The sequence below is a fragment of the Crocuta crocuta genome, unplaced genomic scaffold, assembly GCF_008692635.1.
Source record: "Crocuta crocuta isolate KB4526 unplaced genomic scaffold, BGI_CrCroc_1.0 scaffold167, whole genome shotgun sequence".
NCBI classification, from domain to species: domain Eukaryota; kingdom Metazoa; phylum Chordata; class Mammalia; order Carnivora; family Hyaenidae; genus Crocuta; species Crocuta crocuta.
Genome location: NW_027532406.1, coordinates 7,175,697 through 7,199,205, shown reverse-complemented (window position 1 = coordinate 7,199,205; position 23,509 = coordinate 7,175,697). Strand labels below are relative to the sequence as shown.

Sequence of the window (23,509 nt, the reverse complement as noted above, 5' to 3'; positions counted from 1 at the left end):
AATTATTTCCTGTCATCGAGCACCTGGGTAGTTGTTAGTTAAGTGTCCAAATCCTCATCTGCGCTCAGGTCTTGATCTCAGGATTATGAGTCCAAGCCCCATGTTGGAGTCCATGCTGGGCATGGAGTCTGCTTTAAAAAATAATGACAATAAAGTAAAATAAAATGGGGCATCTGGGTGGCTCAGTCCAGTTAAGCCTCTGACTCATGATTTTGGCTCAGGTCATGATCTCACAGTTTATGAGTCTGAGCCCCACGACAGTGCAGAACCTGCTTGGGATACTCTGTCTCTGCACCCTCTCCACTCTCTCTGTCTCTCTCTCAAAATAAATAAATAAAATAATAAAGTAAAATAAAATAACTTCCTGACAATTATTTTCTCTCTTTTCTTTGGAAAATCAGGTATTTGAAATATGCCCATAGAAAACACAAGACACTAAGTTTTAATTATACAAGTACATAAAGTACTCACAAAGCACAAAGTGACCATATACAAAACAAAAAGGATATTAATTTTTCTGAGTTTAGATGATGAAGTAACTTCCCCAAAGGAGGATAGCGGTTTAGTGCGGATACACATCCCAGAAGAATCAGTTTATGTTTGGCTCTGGTAATAGCAACATTAAGACGTCGCCAATCTCTCAGGAGTTCACCAAGCTGAAAGAAATGATTTCAATTTATTTGAGTTTTCTTATATATTTAAGTTTGTTATGGCAAAGAACACAGTTTGTTGTGAACTATTTTCCTACCTTAAGCATAAAGCGCAGAAATGATTCATGAACACATTTAAAATTCTATAGGCAGTTGGAAAAACTTGCTCATAATACCAACTTCAAATATTTTATTTTAGGCTCAATATCCTAGCTATAATTTAACAAACTGAAGCTATCGCCACTCATTATAGCATTATTGGTTACAGCAATAAAAACTTGTAGGGGCGCCTGGGTGGCTCAGTCAGTTAAGCAACCGACTTTGGCTCAGGTCATGATCTCAGACTGAGTTAGAGCCCCACGTCTGGCTCTATGCTGACAGCTCAGGGCCTGGGGCCTGCCTCAGATTCTGTATCTCCCTCTCTCTCTGCACCTTCCCTGCTCATGCACTGTCTCAAAAATAAATAAACATTAAAGAAAAAAATTTTTAAATGATTGGGTAGCTCCATCGATTAAACATCCAACTTTAGTTCAGGTCACGATCTTGTGGTTCATGACTTCAAGCCCCGGCATCTGGCTGTCTGCTGTGAGCACAGAGCCCGATTTGGATCCTCTGCCCCTTCTCTCTGTCCCTTCCCTACTCATGCTATCTCTCACAAAAATAAACATTAAACACACACACAACACACACACACACACACACACACACACATATAAAACCCATATACATGTGTCTATATAGAAAGATAAATATTTCGATAGATATACACATACACACACAGCATGACACTTACATGTAATAGGAAACCATACAATTCTAAGAACAGAATGAAGTCTCTTTCTGTGTATTGACATGGAAAGATCCGTAAGCTATTTTTTAAATGAACAAAACAAAGTTCATAAGAGTATATACATCACCTTCCATGTAAGAAGAAAAATGAAATATGAATATTGATTCATCTCTATTTGCATAAAATTATAGGTTACCTCCCCAAAACAACCAAATTGTATACAACTCAACACCAAAAAAACAATACAACTAAAAAATGGCAGAAAACATGAGCAGACATTTCTCCAGAGACATGCAGATGGTCAAAAGATACATTAAAAGAATATTAATCATTAAGGAAATCCAAATCAGAACAAAATGAGGTATCACCTCACATCTGTCAGAAAGGCTAAAATCAAAATCACAAAAATAAATAAATAAATAAATAAATAAATAAATAAGTGCTGACGAGAATATGGAGGAAAAGGAACCCTTATGCATTATGGGTAGGATTGCAAACTGGTGCAGCCACTGTGAAAAACAGTATGGAGGTTCCTCAAAAAATTAAAAACAGAATTACCATATGATCCAGTAATTCCACTACTTACTGGGTATTTAGCCGAAGAATAAAAAAACAATAATTTGTATGTACCCTAATGATAAGTACAGAATTATTTACAATAGCCAAATTATGGAAACAGCCCAAGTATCCACTGATAGATTAACGGATTCGTAGATATACACAATGGAATACTTGTGAGTCATAAAAAAGAAATAAATCTTGCCATTTACAACAGCATTGATGGACGTAGAGGGTCTAAAGCCAAGTGAAATAAGAGAAAAACAAACACTATATGATTTCCCTCATAATGTGGAATTTAAGAAACAAAACAAATGAACAAAGAAAAAAGACAAATAAAAACCCAGACTGTTAACTCCTTTTTAAAAAAAAAATTTTTAATGCTTTATTTCTGAGAGAGAGAGAGAGACAGCGTGAGCAGGGGAGGGTCAGAGAGAGAGGGAGACACAGAATCTGAAACAGACTCCAGGCTCTGAGCTAGCTGTCAGCACAGAGCCCAACATGGGACGCGAACCCACGAACTGTGAGATCATGACCTGAGCTGAAGTCAGACGCTCAACCGACTGAGCCACCCAGGCGCCCCAACTGTAAACTCTTAAAAAACAAACTGGTGGTTACCAGAGGGGAGGTGGGTAGGGAGATATATGAAATAGGTAAAGGGAAATAGGAGTACAGGATCACCATGAGCACTGAGTAATGTACAGAATTGTTGAATCACTATATCACAAACGTGAAACGTGTATAACACTGTATGTTAATTATGCTGCAATTAAAATTAAAACAAAAAAAACACAGGGGCACCTGGGTGAAGGTTGGTAGAGCATCCAGCTTTGGCTCCGGTCATGATCTCACAGTTCGTGGGTTCAACCCCACATTGGGCTCTGTGCTCACAGTGTGGAGCCTGCTTGGGATTCTCTCTCTGCCTTTCTCTACCATCACACGTGTGTGTGCAGAGCCTCAGTCTCTCTCAAAATAAATAAGTAAACATTAAAAAAAAAAAAAAAACACGCAACAATTCTGATTATCTGTGAGGGTAAGAACTGAGTAGAAGAGGAACTGGTAGAAAGGAGACCATAGAAAGCCTCTATGTTTAACATACCCCAAACACAAGAGCCAAAAGGTGGAAGCAACCCAAATATTCACTGATGGATGAGTAGATAAACAAAATGTGCCATAGCCATGCAAGGTATTATTATTCAGCCTTAAAAAGGAACAAACTTTTGGCATACTACACAGTGGATGATCCTCAAAAACAACGCACCAAATGAAATAAGTCAAGTACAAAAGGACTAATACTGAACAAGTCCACTTATATGAGGTGACTATGGCAGATTCAGAGGCAGAAAGCAGAATAGCAGTTACCAGGTACTGGAGGGACAAGGAATTGGATGGTTGTTATTCATGAGTATAGAGTTTCAATTTTGCAAAATCAAAAAGTTCTCTTGAGACTTGTTGCAAAACACCACTGAACCGTATACTGAAAAATGGTGATGATTTAAAATTTCAGATTACATTTTTACCACAACCTAAAAAAAAAAAAAGAAAAAAATGTCCCTAACAAATCAGAAGAAAATACAATGAACTCACAGGTCCATCTTTATTACTTCTAACAAAAGATACTAGAATGATACTTTTGTCTCTTCCTTGGTATTTGTCTACGGTGTTAACTTCCACCATTCCAACATTAGACTGGGACAATAAATCATTGATGATCTTTAATTGCTGCCTGTATGGTGCAATGATACCAATATCAGAGGGTTTACATCCAGCCTAAACGGAAAAAAACACAATGAAAATGAAAATCCTGATTTCTGTTAAATTTATTAAATGTTTACATAATGTGCCCAATTAATGTTTATAACAGATTCTCTTGTTGCAAGGAGTAAATACAATTGCTAAATTTGCCCTAAATCTACATCTGTATTTCCTGAGATTAAATAATTTCCTCGGGCCGCCTGGGTGGTTCAGTCAGTTAAGTATCCAACTACAGCTCAGGGTATGATCTCATAGTTCATGAGTTCGAGCCCCACGTTGGGCTCTGTGCTGACAGCTCAGAGCCTAGAGCCTGCTTCAGATTCTATGTCTCCCTCTCTCTCTCTCTCTACCCCACCCCTAGTTGCGCTGTCTCTCTCTCTCAAAAATAAACAAACGTTAAAAAAATAATTTCCTCAAACAAGGCTCCCTTGATTTTTATTGATTCATGGCAGTACAATGGTTTGCATGCCACTAGAACAGTGAAGCCATAAAAAAAAAGTACAAAAAACACATTACACTCTGCTATCGCTTACACTGAAGTTTCCAATCCCTAATCATACCGACAACAGCCCTACATGACACAATCAGAATTATCTGACATTACAAAAAATTAACGTAAATGGAAACCCAAAATGCCATCATAAAAAAACTATATCCTAGAAAGTTTTCTCAAAACAGAACAAAAGCAATCAGGCTGCAGTCCCTTCATCTTAATGAACAAGGATTAATGTTAATTCTTATGTTCCTTGCATTCTCACATTATACTGCATTTCACTTTAATATTAATTAGCCCTCAAAATTAAATTCTAAATTACCTTAGTAAACACTGACGTCAGGGAAACTATTAGTTTGGCTTCAGTTATATTGCTCACACCACCCTTTTCAACTTGTTCTGGTGCTGGAACCTAAATAGAAAAACAAGTTAAGAGCACTGTCAGTACAAAGGCAGCCACAGAGACTGAAAGATCAGTTGTGGAAACAAATGAAAAATATTGTCATTTTAAAAACTGAAGGTAAAAGATGGGGTGCTCAGGTGGGTCAGTCGGTTGAGTGACCAACTCTTGATTTTAGCTCAGGTCATGATGCCAGGGTCATGGGATTAAGACTCGTGTCAGGCTCCACACTGAGCATGGAACCTTCTTCGGATTCTCTCTCACCCTCTCTCCCACTTACTTTAGCACGCACGCTCTCTCTCTCCCTAAAAAAATTTTAAAAATAAAAGTTGAAGGTAAAAGAATTAACAAAAATGAATGACATTAGTCACTTTCAGAGGCCACCCAGAGGCAGCCCATCTTCAACACCCTACAGCTCAGATTAAAATCTCTGTGAAAGCTGACCACACATTGGGCTTCACATAATTTTCTTTGTTATCTCCCAGTTTACAAGCGTCAGAGGCCAGAAAAGATAAGTAACTTGCCCAAGACCTCACAATAAATCATAGCAGTAGGATTCAAAACTAGATCTGGCTCTAGTATCTGTTCTCTTTTCATATTCTTGTTGACATTTACTTATTTTTTATTTTTATAATTTATTTATTTATGTTTTAATTTACATCTAAGTTAGCTAGCATACAGTGATTGATTTCAGGAGTAGATTCCTTAATGCCCCTTACCCATTTAGGCCATCCTCCCTCCCAAACCTCTCCAGCAACTGGGTTTGTTCTCTATATTTAAGAGTCTCTTAGGTTTTGTATTCCTCCCTGTTTTTATATTATTTTTGCTTCCCTTCCCTTATGTTCATCTGTTTTGTATCTTAAAGTCCTCATGAGTGAAGTCATAGGATATTTGTCTTTCTCTAATTTCACTTAGCATAATACCCTCTAGTTTCATCCACATTGTTGCAAATGGTAATATTTCATTCTTTTTTTATTGCTGAGTAATATTCCATTGCTGAGTAATGGAGTAATACTCCATTGTGTGTGTCTGTGTGTGTATGTATATACATATATATATATGTATATATACATGTATATACACATATATATATGTATATACATATGTATATATATGTACATACACATACCACATCTTCTTTATCCATTCATCTGTCAATAGACATATGGACTTTTTCCATACTTTGGGTATTGTTGATAGTACTGTTATAAACACTGGGGTGCATGTACCCCTTCAAAACAGCATACNCACTTAGCATAATACCCTCTAGTTTCATCCACATTGTTGCAAATGGTAATATTTCATTCTTTTTTTATTGCTGAGTAATATTCCATTGCTGAGTAATGGAGTAATACTCCATTGTGTGTGTCTGTGTGTGTATGTATATACATATATATATATGTATATATACATGTATATACATATATATATGTATATACATATGTATATATATGTACATACACATACCACATCTTCTTTATCCATTCATCTGTCAATAGACATATGGACTTTTTCCATACTTTGGGTATTGTTGATAGTACTGTTATAAACACTGGGGTGCATGTACCCCTTCAAAACAGCATACCTGTATCCCTTGGATAAATACCTAGTAGTGCAATTGCTGGGTCATACAGTAATTCTATTTTTAATTTTTTGAGGAACCTCCATACTGTTTTCCAGAGTGGCTGCACCAGTTTGCATTCCCACCAGCCGTGCAAAAGAGATCCTCCTTCTTCGCATCCTTGCCAACATCAGTTGTTGCCTGAGTTGTTAATGTTAGCCATTCTGACAGGTGCAAAGTAGTATCTCATTGTGGTTTTGATTTGTATTTCTCTGATGATGAGTGATGTTGAGCATTTTTTCATGTGTCGGTTGGCCATCTGGAGGTTTTCTTTAAAGAAGTGTCTTTATTCATGTCTTTTGCCCATTTCTTCATTGAATTGTTTTTTGGATTGAGTTTGATAAGTTGTTTATAGATTTTGGATACTAACCCTTTATCTGATATGTCATTTGCAAATATCTTCTTCTATTCCGCTGGTTGCCTTTTAGTTTTGCTGATTGTTTCCTTCACTGTGCAGAAGCTTTTAATTTTGATGAGGTCCCAATAGTTCATTTTTGCTTTTGTTTCCCTTCCCTCCGGAGATGTGTTGAGTAAGTTGTTGCTGCAGCTGAGGTCAGAGAGATTTTTGCCTGCTGTTTCCTCTAGGATTTTGATGGCTTCCTGTCTTATGTTCAGGTATTTTATCCATTTTGAGTTTATTTTTGCATTTGGTGTAAGAAAATGGTCTAGGTTTGTTTTCTGCTCATGTCGCTGTCCAGTTTTCCCAGCACCATTTGCTGAAGAGACTGTCTTTATTCCATTGGATATTCTTTCCTGCTCTGTCAAAGATTAGTTGGCCATATGTTTGTGGGTCCATTTCTGGGTTCTCTATTCTGTTCCATTGATCTGAGTGTTTTTGTGCCATCTTGTTGCCTTTTATACAAATAATTAAGGAGATAAAGTTCCCCAGGTTCTACTATCCCCAGTAAAACTCTTCAAGGACTAATTTTGCTCCCACATAATTCTTAAGTAATCTTGATGATGATGATAGTGATGATGATATTATTATTATTATTATTATTATTAATTAAAGCCCCACTGCCCAATGTGGGGCTTGAACTTAGGACTCTGAGATCAAAAGTCACATAGTAGGACACCTGGATGGTTCATTCAATTGAGCATCCAACTTCAGCTCATGTCATGATCTCATGGTTCCTCAGTTTAAGCCCCTCATCAGGCTCACTGCTGTCAATATGGAGCCTACTTCAAATCCTCTGTCTCCCTCTCTCTCTGCCCCTCCCGGACTTGCATTCTCTCTCTCAAAAGTAAATAAACCTTTAAAAAAAGAAAAACAAGAGTCATATGCTCTACTGACTAAGTCAACCAGGCACCCAAATCTTGATTACTTTTTATTTATTTTTTTGCATTCTTTTTTTTAAAGTTTACTTTGAGAGAGACAGAAGGAGAGAGAGAGAGACAGAGAGAAGAAAGCATGCACACACATTGGGGGAGAGGCAGAGAGAGAGAATTCTGCACTGACCGCGCAGAGCCCCGTGCTGGGCTCAAACGCACAAACCATGAAATCATGACCTGAGGCGAAGTCTGATGCTTAACCGAATGAGTCACCAGGTGCCCCAATCTTGATTATTTTTAATACATTTTATTTGGAATCTTTGATGCTAAGAAAGAAAAAAACTGAGTAGCAAAAACAAAGAATCACTGGTGATGTAAATAACTGTAAATTATAACTAATAAATTGGAATTGAGGTTTCTAAATGTAATCATTTGTGAGATCAGTTTACTGAAAAAATTTCCTGGAGCCCACTTGTCCTTATTTATTAATTCTTGAACCCAAAATGTTAAGGGCAATATCCAAGAGAATGAAAATTCCATCATGGTACACAGGGTGGGGTCCTATTTTTCTTCTTATTTATTTATTTATTTATTTGGTAAACTCTATGCCCAATGTGGGGCTCAAACTCATAATCCTGAGATCAAGGCTTGCATGCTTTGCAGACTGGGCCAGTCAGGCTTCCCTATAAGAGGGGCCCTATATTTACCGAAGCCAACTCCATTGATCTAATAACAAAAGACATAATTATCTTATATTAATATGCATACATATAATTGGTAACTATTCTTATCTTAAATCATATAAAGACTTCCAAATCAATGCTGGGAAGCACTATATAAAACACACTGTTGAAGCACAAGGTTAAAACTTTGTTCTTAGTCTTTAGAAGAAGCAAGTCATTTAAAGTCCTTGTGAAGATTTTTGTTAAATGACATGTTTGTAAAGAGGTCTTTATGTGAGTATGTGGAGGCAAGATGTGTTATGTGGAAAATAGCTGTACTGTCAAACTCAATTTTGCTGTGAACCCAGAACTGCTATAAAAAATAATGTCTCTATTTGTAAACCCAGCCCTTTGATAATATCAATGCCAATTTCTTTTCTAAGAAATGTGATTATACACTTGAGTTCACTTTTCTTTTTTTTTAAACTTTCTAGCTTTCTTAGAAAGTCAATTTTGACATCATTAATCCCCAGAATAAAGTGCCTTCCAAAGATGCTGAGTCAATAGAAAGAAAGGATTCTTTTGTGTATAAGAAATATACTAGTTTTAACTGATAAGTTCTATTAAATCATTCACTATTAAAAACTCAAGAATTTAAATAATAGGACTTGGAATACCTGGGTGGCTCTGTCAGTTAAGTGTTATACTTCAGCTCAGGTCATGATCTCGGTTCGTGGGCTTAAGCCCCATCTGAGCCTGCTTCAGATTCTGTCTCTCCCTCTCTCTCTGCCCTTCCCCTACTCATTCTCTGTCTCTGTCTCTCAAAAACAAATGTCAAAATAACTTTTTAATGTAATAAATAAACAAACAATAGGAAAAAATAAATAAAACCCAAAGAAAATACTTAGGCTTTTTGTTGTTGTTTTTACCTTGTCTGTATTAAGAAAACAAACAGGATTGTTTGGCTCAAATACTCCAATCATCCAAGGATTTTCAGAATAATCAGCATAAAATTCCAGTTCCAGCTTTACATCTTTAAACTTAGGTAGGTTTATCACTGCATTGGCCACTTTGTCTGATCCACATTCCAGCTTTCCTTCATATGTCAGTTTATTACTTAAGGACATAATTTTACTAAGGAAATTACAAAAATAATTTTAGTTCTGGTAGATGAAAACAAACATAAAAATCACTCATAGTTGACACTCTTACAAATACCTGTTCATTCTGTACTGCACAGTTAATTGTACAACAGCATTCTTATTCTGCTCCAGCCTCTTGAATAAGCTTTCAGTCATGCCAAGAGCTCTGTCAACAAATCAAATTCAGGCTTATCAGTGTACTGAAAGGTCCCTTAGGAAAAATCTAATTTAAAATTAAAATGTCAACTTCTGCTTACCTTGCTTCACTGTTTAGCACGAGGGGAGGGAGCTGATGATGATCCCCTACCAACACAAATCTTTGAGAGAAAAAAAGTGGCCCTAGGCAGACTGGTTGGCTAATTTGAGAGGCTTCATCCACAATACAAAAATCAAAAGTTTTACGAGAAAATATTGGATGGTTTATTCCCATACACGTTGTTGCAACTATACGCTAAAAACAAAGAAAATAGATCAGTTATCTAATATATGTGAGAAACATAATGTGTTTTTCCCATTTTTTAAATTAAAGGCTAAAAAAGATTTTTGCCCCAAACGACAGAAATCCCACAATAAGTCTGAAACATTTATAGTATGCAAAAAAAATTTAATTTTTTACTACAAATTGAAAAATCAAGTAAATTTTCTGGACACTACAACAGTGCTCAAATTGGGATAATTCCCAATGAAAATCTGAAACATTCAAGAGGCAGTAAGTTCATTTTTTTAAAGTTTTTATTTATTTACTTAAGTAATCTCTACACCCAATGTTGGGACTCCAACTCACGACTTTGAGATCAAGCTGCATGCTCTTCTGACTGAGCCAGGCAGGCACCTCAATAATTAAAAAAAATTTTTTTTAATGTTTATTTTAATCTTGAGAGAGAATGACAGAACAGGAGTGGGAGAGGAGCAGAGAGAGAGGGAGACACAGAATCTGAAGTAGGCTCCAGGCTCTGAGCTGGTAGCACAGAGCCTGATGTGGGGCTCGAACCCATGAACCGCAAGATCATGACTTGAGCTGAAGTTGGCCATTTCATCGACTGAGCCACCCAGGCAACCTCAATAATTTTTTTTTTAATTTCAACCAGGAGTTCACTTCTGGGAAGCTGGAGTACTCTTCCTCTCTCCTCCCACAAAGCACACAACTAAAAACTCTAAAGCATTATATATAAAACAAAAGGACTCTGAAAGGTGGAGAAAAAGTAAACCAGCTAGAGATCTCGAGACCCAAGGAGCAGCACAGTAGTTTGTTCCTTGGGTTTTATTTTGGCTTCACATATCCCAGCTTTGGAGCTGAAGAAGGTAGCAACCCAGGAACATCAATGGGTGCAGACCAAAAAAACCTCAAACAAAAACCAAAGGAACAGGAAAGACAAAGCCTAGTGTACAGAAAACTTGTATATAGCCACTCTATTCCAGCCAAATACCACAGAAAACACTGTGGTCTTACTCCCCCATCGATGCCAGCAAAGGGACTCCAGTATCCTACTGGGGTAGTAACAGAGAAGCCAAGCAAGAAGCCAGGACTTTCATCCCTTCTAGCTGATAATAAATAAGCGCTCACCCTAAAATTTTAGTGGAGACCATGTAAGGAACCTAGATTTCCACCCCATCCAACAGTGAGGATGAGGAGCCCTTACCTGGTGTGTTAATAGAGGCTGAATGGTAACCTGCATTTCAGCTCCCACCTGGAAGCAATGAGGTATTGTACCCTCTTGCCCTATCAGAGTAGTGTCAGAGAACTCAGCTTAAACAGAAGTTTTAAATAACATAATACAAAAATGTTCTGGTTTCATTAAAACTAGGAAAACTAGGAACATCTCAAACTGAATGAAAAAAAGACAGGCCAACTCCAAGGATGAAACAGAGATGTTAGAATTGCATAACAAAGATTTTTTTTAAATTTAATGTGTTTTTTTATTTTTTAAATGTTTGTTTATTTTTCAGAGTGAGAGAGACAAGCACAAGCAGGGGACAGGCAAAGAGAGAGGGAGACACAGAATCCAAAGCAGGGTCCAGGCTCTGAGCTGTCAGCACAGAGTCCGACACGGGGCTCAATCTCATGGACCGCGAGATCATGACCCGAGCTGAAGTCGGGACACTTAACCAACTAAGACACATAGACACCCCACTGTTTATTGAGAGACAGAGTACGAGCAAGGGAGGGGCAGAGAGAATCAGACACAGAATCTGAAGCAGGCTCTATGCTGAGCTCTCAGCACTGAGCCCAACATGGGGCTCGAATCTACAAACCATGAGATCATGACCTGAGCTGAAGTCTGACGCTTAACTGACTGAGCCACCCAGGTGCCCCCAAAAAAATTTTTTTTAACTTACTTTTAATTTTTTTTAGTAATCTCTACACCCAATGTGGGGCTTGAAATCATGACCCCAACTGAGATCAAGAGTGTATGACAAAGATTTTAAAGCAGCCATGATAAAAATGTTTCACTGAGAAACTATGAACATACTTGAATCCAAAAAAAAAAGTCTCAACAAAGAAATAGAAGATAAAAGCAAAAGCAAATGGAAATTTTAGAACTAAAAACACAATAACTGAAATTTTAAAATCATGGGGTGCCTGGGTAGCTCAGTTGGTTAAGCATCTGACTTTTGATTTCAACTCAGGTCATGATCTCATGGTTCTGAGTTCGAGGCCCATATAGGGAGCCTGCTTGGGATTCTGTCTCTCTTCCTATGGCTCTCTGCCCCCCACACCCTTCACTCTTTCAAAATAAATAAACTTAAAAACATTTTTTTAAATCATCAAATAGGCTCAATAGCAGGGGACAGGGGAAAGATACAATGAACCAAGAAACAGAAAAAAAATAGAAATTATACAGGACAAATAACAGAAAAACAGACTGAAGGAAAAAAAAGTGAACAGTCTCTGACAGATCTGTAGAACTATCAAAATATAGAACATTTGGGTCTTCACAGTCCTAAAGGGAGTAAGTAAAATGGAAAGCGCTGAAAAAGCACTAGAAGCAATCATGTCTGAAAAAGCAATCATGTCTGAAAATGTCCCAAGTTTGACAAGAGATATTAAATCTATATTAAATCTATAGATTCAATGAGCTGAGAAACCTTCAAACGTGATAAATATGAAAAAAAAAAACACTACAATAGACATCATAATTAAAATACTAAAAAGTAAAAGAAAAAACCTGGAAAGCAGCCCAAGAAAATAACACCTTGAGATAGGGGAAAATATTCTAATTCAAATGTCAGCACATTTCTCATTAGAAATCATAGAACCACCCCCCCCAAAAAAAAACCCCACAAGAAATCATGGAATCCATAAAAAAAGTGGTAGAGGGGCACCTGGGTGGCTCAATCGGTTGGGCGTCCAGCTTCGGCTCAGGTCATGATCTCACGGTGCTGACAGCTAGCTCAGAACCTGGAGCCTGCTTCAGATTCTATGTCTCCCTCTCTTTCTGACCCTCCCCTGCTCCTGCTGTCTTTCTCTCTCTCTCTCTCTCTCAGAAATGAATAAAAACATTAAAAAATTTTTATTAAAAAAAAGTGGTAGAATATTTTTCCAGTACTAAAAGAAAACAATTATTTACTCAAAATCCTATAACTGACAAAACAATCCTTCAGGAATGAAGACACTCTCACAAGGAAGGAAAACTAAGAAAATTTGTTGCCAATAGACTCATCACCCTAAAAGAATGGATAAAGGAAAATCTTTAAACAGAAAGGAAATGATAAAAGAAAGAAAATTTGGAGGAAACATCAGGAGAGAAGAACATAGTAAACAAAAATACAGATAAATACAACAAACAGGCTTTTCAATTCCTCCAAATTATGTTTGATGGTTTAAGCAAAAATTAGAACACAATCTGACATAGTCCATGTAGGAAAAATATTTAAGACAATCATAAACAGGAGAAAATAAGGGGCATAAATGGAAGTAAGGTTTCTAACTTCACTAGCACTAGTAAAATGACAGAATCAATGGACTATACGTTATGTATATATTATGTAATGCATAGATCAACATGTGGTAGGAACCCCTCCCTAAGGAGAAAGAAAAAAATGAAGAGAGGAGAGAAGACTTCAAGGTCACCTAGATATGGGTCCAGCTGCCTACATTCCCCATGTTCTTGTAAACTGAAACAACTTAATCAGACTGCATGTTTATGTGTGTTACCATATATGGGAGACAAAGAAATAGAAAATGTATAAAAAAAACTATGCCATGTGATGTGGACCGCTCAGTTCTTTTGGGTACGAACCCAACTGAGCGGTGCCGGCATGAATAAAGTTGCTTCCTGGAAAGAAAAGCCTCGGTGTCACAACTCTCTGTGTGAGAATCCTGCAACAAACTGAGTATCCACTAAAAGCTATTCAAAGTGATACACACAAAAATACTACAGAGAAATCAAAATGGAATCCTAAAAAGTGTTCAAATAATCCATAAGGCAGGAAAAAGAAAACAGAACCAAAAAAGAGAGAGGAGCACCTGGCTGGCTCTGTCAGTAGAACATATGACTCTTGATCTCCCGGTTGTGAGTTTAAGCCCCATGTTGGGCAAAAGGATTACTTAAAAACAAAAACAAAACCCACTAAACATGCAACTACCAAATGACCCAGAAATTGCACCCCTGGGCAGTTATCTATACATCCACACAAAACCCTGTACATGAATGTCTCCAGCAGTTTTATTCATAATAGCTAAAAACTATCCATATGTTTTCAGTGGGTGAATGGTTAAACAAACTGTGGTACATCCATACAATGGAACAATACTCTCCAATAAAATGAGCCAATTGATACACTCAACAATCCGAATCTCCAGGGCATTAGACTAAGTGAAAAACACCAACCCCCAAATCATTACAAGCTATATGATCCCATTTATATAACATTCTTGAAATGACAAAATTGTAGAAATGGAGAACAGACAAGTGGTTATTAGAGGTTAAGGAGAGGGTGGGGAAAAAGGAGTGGGTGTAGTTGTAAAAGTGCAAACATAAGTGATCCTTGTGGTAAAGGAGCTATTCTGAAGGAGACAGTCTGTATCCAGACAGTATCCATGTCAATATCCTAGTTTTTTTTACTAGTTTTGTAAAATCGTGCCATTGGGCAAAGGATATACATGATGTCTCTCTATTATTTCTTACCATTGCATGCAAATCTATAGTTATCTCAAATACTAAGTTTAATTTTTAAAAAGTCAATCAGAAATACATCTTAGCCACTTCAAAATTTTTCAATAACTAGTATAGGCATTTGACAAAGGACTTGAAGGAACAGCCTATTAAATTTACTTTAAATGATTTTTTTTAGACAAAAATATCAGTTAATCCCAGAGGGACATCTAGCTGGCTCAGTCAGTAAAGCAAGTGATTCTTGTTCATGGGGTTCAGTTCGAGCCCCAGGTTAGGTGTAGAGATTAAAAATAAAATCTTTTAAGAAAAAAATCTTCCCAGAAAAATATATACAAAACATTAAATAATAAGAAAAAACCAGGTTCTATATCGAAGTCTAGAAATATCTATCACAAGTCTGTTCATGTACCATTGATTTGAATTCGAACTTGCTAAAAATTCCTGATTAGTAGTAGTTTTCTAGGTGTGCTATTGTAATAAAATAACATGGGTTTGGTGTTACTCTGGGTTTCAGACACAGAGCTCCTAAAAACCCTTGGAATTTCCTGAGGCATGGAGGAAGGGGAAGAGGAATATCTTTTGTTATTCATAATAAATCCCTTTTAACCACACCCGAGTTATGCTAATGAGGATGGAGCTGGTTGCCAGAGGAACAAACCTAGAGATTAAAGGGTCAGAATTTTCAGTCCCACCCCCACTCTACCTCAGGGAAGAAGAGAGGAGCTGGGGATTAAGCTAATCACCAACCACCAATGATTTAATCATTTATGCCTACATGATGGAATCTCCATTAAAAACCCTAAATAAAGGGGTCTGGAGAGCTCCTGGTTTCATGAACACATCTGGTGCTGAGATATGAAGGTGGTTCATCTGCAGAGGGCATAGAAGCTCCATGCCCCTCTCCACATTCCTTACCCTATGCATTTCTCATTTGGGTGTTCCTGAATTGTATCCTACATAATACATCCAGTAATATAGTAAGTAAAGCACTTATTTGAATTCTGTGAGCCATTCTAGGAAATTCTCGAACCCAACAAGGGGGTCATGGGAACCACAATTTATGGCTGGTTATGCAAATAATACAGAAGGCCCAGACCTACAACTGAGAACTGAAGCAGGGTGGTGCAATCTTATAGGGACTGAGCCCTAATCTGTGGAATCTGCACTAACTCCAGGTAGTTAGTGTCAGAAGTGTTTTCAGTAAAGAGCAACAAGTTTTCCTTTATTAGGATATTTCAAACTAGAATGTGGGAGCACTGAATAACAAACCAGAAACCTCGTCTCAGTTCAAAAGCAAACATTAAATTATAAATTAATAAATTGGTCAATGTGGCTGAATTACCCAAATACCATTACCCTAATCACTCTAGCTACAAAATTATTGTTGGCATTATTATGCAATAACTGTACTTACATGACTATTGTAGAGTTCTTCTAGAAGAGCTAAAGATGTAATGGACTTGGATCTGCAAATTTCCTCCTCTGTGAATTTCTGGATGTCTAGATGAACCTTCTGAGTCTGACCCAAACGCAAAAATCCTATTTTAAACTTTGCTAACTTCAAAAGAATATTGTCAACAGCAGAATGTGTATAGCTGGTCAACAAAACACTAAAACCACAGGCATAGAGAATTCTTACCTAATAATGAATAAAAGAAAACAGTATTATTTTTAATTTCAGATAATTTTTAACATGCTTATATTTTTCAAAAGAATTAGAAAACATAATAATAAGGTAGCATATCTTAAGAGCTGAGCCAAAGTAACTTTATTAAGGTAAAATGATTTATGAAAATCACATGGCATTATTGTTATTAAGGATATGTTAATGATATGCTATTAGTGATAATAAAATTGCATACATACAAACTTTGAATAGTGCCTGACACAAAGGCACTACTGATTTATTAAGGAATAAATATTTGTTGCCATCATTTTGATTATTCTAAGACAACCACAAAAATTTACTGACATGGAGGGAAATGCCAGAAAAATCTCTTTCAACCACTTCTATATAATTTATCATTTTTATTTACTTTACTTTTTTTAATATTTATTATTTTTGAGAGAAAAAAGTGCACTTGCGTGCAAGCACATGCAAGCAGGGGAGGGGCAAAGACAGGGAGACAGAGGATCAGAAGCAGCTCTGTGCTGAAAGCAGAGAGCCGGATGTGAGGCTCAAATTCACAAACCTCAAGATCATGACCTGAGCTCAAGTCAGATGCTTAGTTGACTGAGCCACCAGGCATTTTTTAAAGGGAAGGAAAACATACAATGACATACATGCGACCAACAGAAAGAGATCTCAGATGCAAGAAACAAACAACATGATTACAATTTTTTGTGACTTAGCTTTTCTATTTCTCCTGTCATTCTAAAAGGTTAATTTGAAATGAAGACTTTTGATTTAAAATTCAGCCCTTTTGATAGCAAACATCACATTCTCTGAACTGAGAATCTGACTTAAATACTTAGTTTCTAAGCAAAAGAATAAGAACCTTACAAGAGTACATATTGTAGTTGTTTTTCCTGTTCCAGGCAGGCCCACAATGAGTGTGTAGTCTTTTGAAAGAAGCACCTTTTTCATTGCTTGTCTTTGAGGTTTATTCAGACCTACAGTTAAATTTTAAAATAACGGGAAAAAGAACGTTGGATATTAATGAGCAAATTAACTAAAATTAAAGCAGCCATGGGGCACCTGGGTAGCTAAGTTGGTTAACCACTGACTAAAGCTCAGGTCATGATCTCACAGTTCATGAGTTCAAGTCCCACATGGGGCTCTGTGGCAGGGCCTGAAGCCTGCTTCAGATTCTGTGTCTCCCTCTCTCTCTGCCCCTCCCCTGCTCGTGCTCTGTCTCTCTCTCTCTCTCTCTCAAAAAATAAACATTAAAAAAAGAAAAAGAAAGCAGCCTCTATTCAAGTCTGTTCTTCAATACATCTGTTATTTCTTTCTTTCTTTCTTTCTTTCTGTTTATTCACTTTTGAGAGAGAAAGAGAGAGACAAAGCATGAACAGAGTAGGGGCAGAGAGAGAGGGAGACACAGAATCTGAAGCAGGCTCCAGGCTCTGAGCTGTCAGTGCACAGCCTGATGCAAGGCTTGAACTCAGAAACTATGAGATCATGACCTGAGCCGAAGGCAGATGCTTAACTGACTGAGCCATCTAGGTGACCCCAATACGTCTTTTCAAAATAAGAAAATGTGACAGTGATGTTAAAGTATATATGCAAACTGTTTCCTAAGAGAAGCTGTCCAAAAATTATAATTGCAAGTTAAATAAAACACAAAAATGACAGACTATGACATACATTACATTATAAATACAACCAAGAACAATGGAAGCAGACATGATTATCACATACCTTTCAGAATGCAGGCAACTGTATCTTTTGCATCATGTGGAAGAACAGAACTGAGGTAGGATATAAACTGAGGTTCACGAAAGTCAATGATCAAATCTCTAAGTTTTTGACTGACAAGGGAAAAAATGCTTTTAGTAATATTCCTTAGGAAAGTGAGGTAAATTTTAGATTTATTCATTGTTACAAACCTGACACGAGTATTTTCCATCAATTTAGAAAGATTTCCTAATGGGGTATCTATATCACAATTTTTTTCTTCCAGGTCCAATCTGAACAAAGTTGATTCTGAGAGTACTGACAAGTTCCTACAACAGCAAAACACAAGTACATGAATGTTTTTCATTTAATACAGTCAGTCTGTGTAAGAAATCCATTACTATTTGCTAAAAGAGTAAATGGGACAGAATAGCTATTAAAATGGCTATTAGGCCCTAAAATTCATACTTGCCAATCAGAGATACAACATAAGAAGGGTAGACTGGCAGGAAAAGGGAGAAAAGTAGGGAACAAGACTCTATAGTCAAAGTGGTTCATCAGGAACCAACATCTGCTGACAATTCACTAGGCCTTGCTTTATAGTCTAGCCTGCACTCAACACTCCCAGAAGGATCCTGAACACATGGCCCCTCTCTCCTCTAGCCTGGAGCACAAGTCTCTTTCCTGATGTCTTCTCCCACTCTGCCTCCAGCTCCTCAAACCCTCGGGTTCCTTCCATGGTCCTCTGTACTGCTCTTTCTTGGAACTTCCCTTTGGTTCCAAACCCTCATGTGGCTCTAACATCACATTCCTCTTCCAACTGTTTGCTCACCCAAACCTCACGTTTGGATATCCAGCAAGCAGCAAGATCTTTTCACATGGTCAAACCCAGGCTATGAAACTGAATATATTCAAAACTGAACAAATCATCCCACTGAACCTGATCCTCATTCTGTGGTTCTGATCCCAGTTAATAGCACTTGCTTCTATGCCACTGCCTTATCCTCATCCTCTTCCCAACCTGCATATTCAACCAGCATTCATTATAAAAGGAGAAAATGAAATGGTGAGTGCCTAAAGAGTGCTCAGAGTAAGCTTCATAGCTGACACAGGGGGTCTAGCCCGCCTGCATTCAGGTAGTTGTGAGAACTAGATCAGATTATGTCCACATAAGCATTATAAAACAGAATATTCTAAACAAATGTTTGGCAGTTTGGGAGTTCCTCAAAATGTTAAACTCAAAATAGTGCATAGCCCAGCAATTCTACTGGTAGGTACCCACAAAGGAAAATAAAAAATATATTCACATAAAAATTTGTATGTGCATATTTATAACAACACTAGCCATGACACCCCAAAAGTGGAAATAAGTCAAATGTCTGTCAGCTGGTGAATGAATGAGCAAAATGTGGCCCATCCACATAACAGAACATTATTCAGACATATAGAAATAAGGTATTGATAAATGTCAAAATGTAGATGAACTTCATAAACATCATGCCAAATAAAAGAAGCTAGGCCAAAAAAAAAAAAAGAAAACCCACATATTTTGATTCTATTTATATGAAATATCCACACTAGATAAATCTATAGAGACCGAAAACAGACTAGTTGTTGCCAGGGACTGGGTGGCGATAGACTGCTTAATAATGAGTATGTTTCCTGTCAGGGTAATGAAAGAAAATCCTACATAGAAATGATAGTTACACAAAATACTGTGAATGGATTAAGGGTCACTGAACTTTATGTTTTATGTTTTTAAATGGCTAGTGGTCACTTTTGTGTTATGTGAATTTTACTTAAATTTCTTAGAAAAAGGAATGAAGTGGGTCCCGTGGAAAAAGAAAAAAGAAAAAGGAATGAAGTGGGGCACCTGGCTGGCTCAGTCGGTAGAGCATGTGACTCTTGATCTAGGGGTGAAGAGTTCAAGCCCCACATTGGACATAGAGATTAGTTTTAAAAAAAAAGTGGGGGGGAATGAAGTACTGACATGTGCTACTCCATGAAGATGAATCTCAATAACAATATGCTAAGTGAAAAATGCCAGTGACAAAAGACCACATACTGTATAATCTCATTTATACAAAATGTTCAGAACAGGCACATTTATAGAGACAGAAAAGAAACTGGTGACTCCCTAGTGTAGAGGGAGTGAATACCAAACGGTATACGGGTTCTTTCTGGAGTGATGAAAATATTCTAAAAGTGGTTTTAGTCATAGCTGCACAAATCTAAGAATATATTAAAAACCATCGAATTGTATACTTTAAATAAATGACTATATACAGTATGTAATTTACATATCAGTAAAGGTGTTACCCACCCCCTCCAATGGATTCCATTACCTGTCTAATAAACAGGTTACCGATGTCCTGTTTATCTCCTTCACATATCCCCTAGACAAAGCAAACAGTGTTCTTTCTTCTCCACTTAAAATAATTCTATCACCTGCCATTAGATTTGTGATAGGCACGGCACCATTTTTACGTTGAAAATTATGTAAATATTGCCCATCACAAACTGTCTTTACACATTCTGCTCTAATCAGGTTTCCAATGCAGTTGCCACTCTCTTCCCTATGAAACAGAAAGAAAGGGAGAGAAAAATCTTCCATTTACATCACATATATAAATACTGTATTTGCATTTTTCCACAATTTACTTGTTCATCTGGAAGCTATAATGGTAATAATGAGCCCATCATTTTTACATTTTCTACAATCTACATTAAAGTATTAGAAATACTAAGTAAATGTTCTGTTAGTTTTAAAATAGCCTCTCACCAAACCAGAGCTAGACAAGTGCTAGGAGGCACATCCCTGTTGCACCCACAGGCCGGGATCTCTGAACAACACATATCAGCACTCTGAACTCTGAACAATACACCCACTTCCTATGCTGATACATGTAACATGACAGAAGACAAATGGTAATAACCTTTTCCTGAACCTGATGTGAAGAAAATAGTATCTATTTCTTTAGTATTTACAAGAGGATTTATAATTATTGTTATTAAAATAATGGCAAGCAACTTGATAATTCCACTATTTCTAAGAGATAAGTATTAAGCATTTACAATCTCTCGGGCACTACTATTAAATATTATACAACTTCAGAAGTCTGTTGGCATGTGTACTTGACACATTCACTGTACTTATGAAGTCTAGCAAAAGCTACTTAGGGGGCATCTGGGTGGCTCAGTCAGTTGAGCGTCCTACTTTGCGTCAGGTCATTATCTCACGGTTGGTGGGTTCGAGCCCCACATCGGGCTCTGTGCTGACAGCTACCTCAGAGCCTGGAGCCTGTTTCAGATTCTGTGTCTCCCTCTCTCTCTGACCCTCCCCTGCTCATGCTGTCTCTCTCTCTCTCAGAAATAAATAAAAAAAATTAACAAAAAAATTAAAAAAAAAAAAAGCTACTTAGACCTTATCCACTGTAATGATTCCTTGTGTTAAAATTTACTATTAATAATGATTCAATTATTTCTAAAGTCACATTAAAATCAATATTCATTCTAGAAAGTTAGAAAGCAACTAAATACTAAAGAAAAATACTATGTAAAGATAACAAAATTACTTATTTATAAGCAACTTGTAAAAAAATAGATCTCACAAAATGAAATAGTGACCAACTTTAGAAAATCTGAATCCTTATCGAAACTTACTAAAAATATAAACTTTATAAAATATTAAGTAAAACTTCATTAATTTGTACTCTACTAGTATGCTAACATTCACCTTATATTAAACTTTATACTCTTTTCATTGATAAACAGGGACTTACCAATAATTTTAAAATTAAGGTTTCTCAAATCATATTTAACCTAGTGAAAATAACAATCGTGCTCTACTTAGAAACAATTCCTTCACGGCCATCTAGAGATGGCATGAATATATGAAACTGCACATCTCTGAAATGCTATCACATATCCTGACATTTTTCCAATGTCATCTCATTAGCTAATCCAAATTACTAAAGTTTTACTGTATTAAATGGACCACTCACATTTCTGAAGCAGGCATTAACCATATATGTTGGTGATTCTTTTTATTATCCTTTGATTGTGACTCCAGGGTTAACATTAGACACCAAAGGCTGAAATACTCCAAGTGTGAAAGCTTTAGATGTTGGGTTTCTTCTTTTATTTTGGGCAGCATGCCAATCGGGACTGAACTGTCATCCATCTGTTGTTCAACTGCTCTAAAGATACAGCTCCAAGTCAGAGATGTATATAAAACATTGTACTGGCTAACTATAAAAATGAGGTTATTTCTAAAATAAGCAAATGTATATGAAGATAACTGTAACTTATAACCACAGCTCCTAATATTCTTTAAAAGTCATTTCAACATGTCTTAAGCAAAATGGATTTTTACAAAACAAAATGCATAAGAAATCCAGTATTGCATTATTTTGCCTTTATAGACTATCACCCTAACTTTGGGATACTCTAGTTTTTATTCCTACATGTAGCAAATCTTGGCTTTTTATACAACTGCAGTTCTCAAAATCACAATATTGTACATCCAGCTCTGTGCCATTAGAAAGTCAACATAAAAACATGGAGAATTGTATGGAATATCAATTCTGCTTAATACGAATTTTGGGATTTTTATATAGAAATAAATGTTATAGAAAAGCATATAAAACATAAAGAATAAAATAAGATTTCCTCTGTCTTTAAGAGATCATTTACTTTATAAAATACTTTTAAAAGTCCTTAATGGAGACATGGGCAGCTGAATGGGTTAACCATCTGACTTCGGCTCAGGTTATGATCTTGAAGATCAGCCTGGAGCCTGCCTCAGATCTCTATTTCCCTCTGCCCCTCCCCTGCTTGCACTCTGTCTCTCCCTCTCAATAACAAACATTAAAAAAAATAAAAATAAATAAAAAGTCCTTTATGTGGGGGTGCCTGGGTGGCTCGGTTGTGTCTGACTTCAGCTCAGGTCATGATGGTTCATGGGTTCGAGTCCTGAGTCCGGCTCTGTGCTGACAGCTCAGAGCCTAGAGCCTGCTTTGGATTCTGTGTCTCCCTCTCTCTCTGCCCCTCCACTGCTTGTGCTATGTCTCTCTCTCTCAAAAATAAACATTAAAAAAATTTCTTTTTAATTTTTTTAATTTTAATTATTATTTTTTAAATGTTTATTTGAGAGAGAGAGAGACATGAGCAGGGGAGGGGCAGAGAGAAAGGGAGAAAGAGAATCCTAAGCAGGCTCCATTGTCAGCACAGAGCCTGACGTGGGGCTCAACTTGACAAACCAAAAGATCACGACCTGAGCCAAAATCAAGAATCAGATGCCCAACCAACTTAGCTGCCCAGGAACTCCAAAGATTTTTCATTTTTAAGTAATCTCTACACCCTATATGGGGTTCAAACTTACAACTCCAAGATCAATTTGCATATGCTACCAGTAGAGCCAGCCAGATGCCCCTTAAGCAAATTCTATTGAGTCCTAAAATTATTCCTTTCCCCAGAAACTATTTGCAGCAAAATTAAAGTAACCATTTTTGGAAAAACTTTAGAATGCATTCTATTATTCCCCAAGGGTATTCCCTTCATTTTAGAAATACTACCCCAAGGGGCGCCTGGGTGGCTTAGTCGGTTAAGCGTCTGACTTTCGACTTTCGCTTAGGTCATGATCTCGCGGTTCGCGGGTTCGAGTCCCGCGTCGGGCTCTGTGCTGCCTGCCCCCCCAGAGCCCGGGGGCTG

At 37.0% G+C, this 23,509-nt stretch overlaps 1 protein-coding gene across 2 annotated transcripts in view; it reads right to left on the bottom strand.

Moving 5' to 3' along the window:
- Nucleotides 1-23,509, bottom strand: part of DNA2 (DNA replication helicase/nuclease 2) — a 52,932-nt gene that overhangs the window by 2,169 nt on the left and 27,254 nt on the right. For both annotated transcript variants that reach the window (XM_077778674.1, XM_077778675.1), the window contains 12 exons: nucleotides 21,802-21,996; nucleotides 20,143-20,373; nucleotides 18,010-18,126; nucleotides 17,822-17,931; nucleotides 16,964-17,073; nucleotides 15,875-16,099; nucleotides 9,601-9,794; nucleotides 9,420-9,509; nucleotides 9,131-9,335; nucleotides 4,569-4,658; nucleotides 3,586-3,768; nucleotides 510-656 (listed from right to left, as the gene is read on the bottom strand). In XM_077778674.1, the coding sequence (XP_077634800.1) occupies nucleotides 510-656; nucleotides 3,586-3,768; nucleotides 4,569-4,658; nucleotides 9,131-9,335; nucleotides 9,420-9,509; nucleotides 9,601-9,794; nucleotides 15,875-16,099; nucleotides 16,964-17,073; nucleotides 17,822-17,931; nucleotides 18,010-18,126; nucleotides 20,143-20,373; nucleotides 21,802-21,996 (1,897 nt within the window). The remainder of the gene's footprint in view (nucleotides 1-509; nucleotides 657-3,585; nucleotides 3,769-4,568; nucleotides 4,659-9,130; nucleotides 9,336-9,419; nucleotides 9,510-9,600; nucleotides 9,795-15,874; nucleotides 16,100-16,963; nucleotides 17,074-17,821; nucleotides 17,932-18,009; nucleotides 18,127-20,142; nucleotides 20,374-21,801; nucleotides 21,997-23,509) is intronic.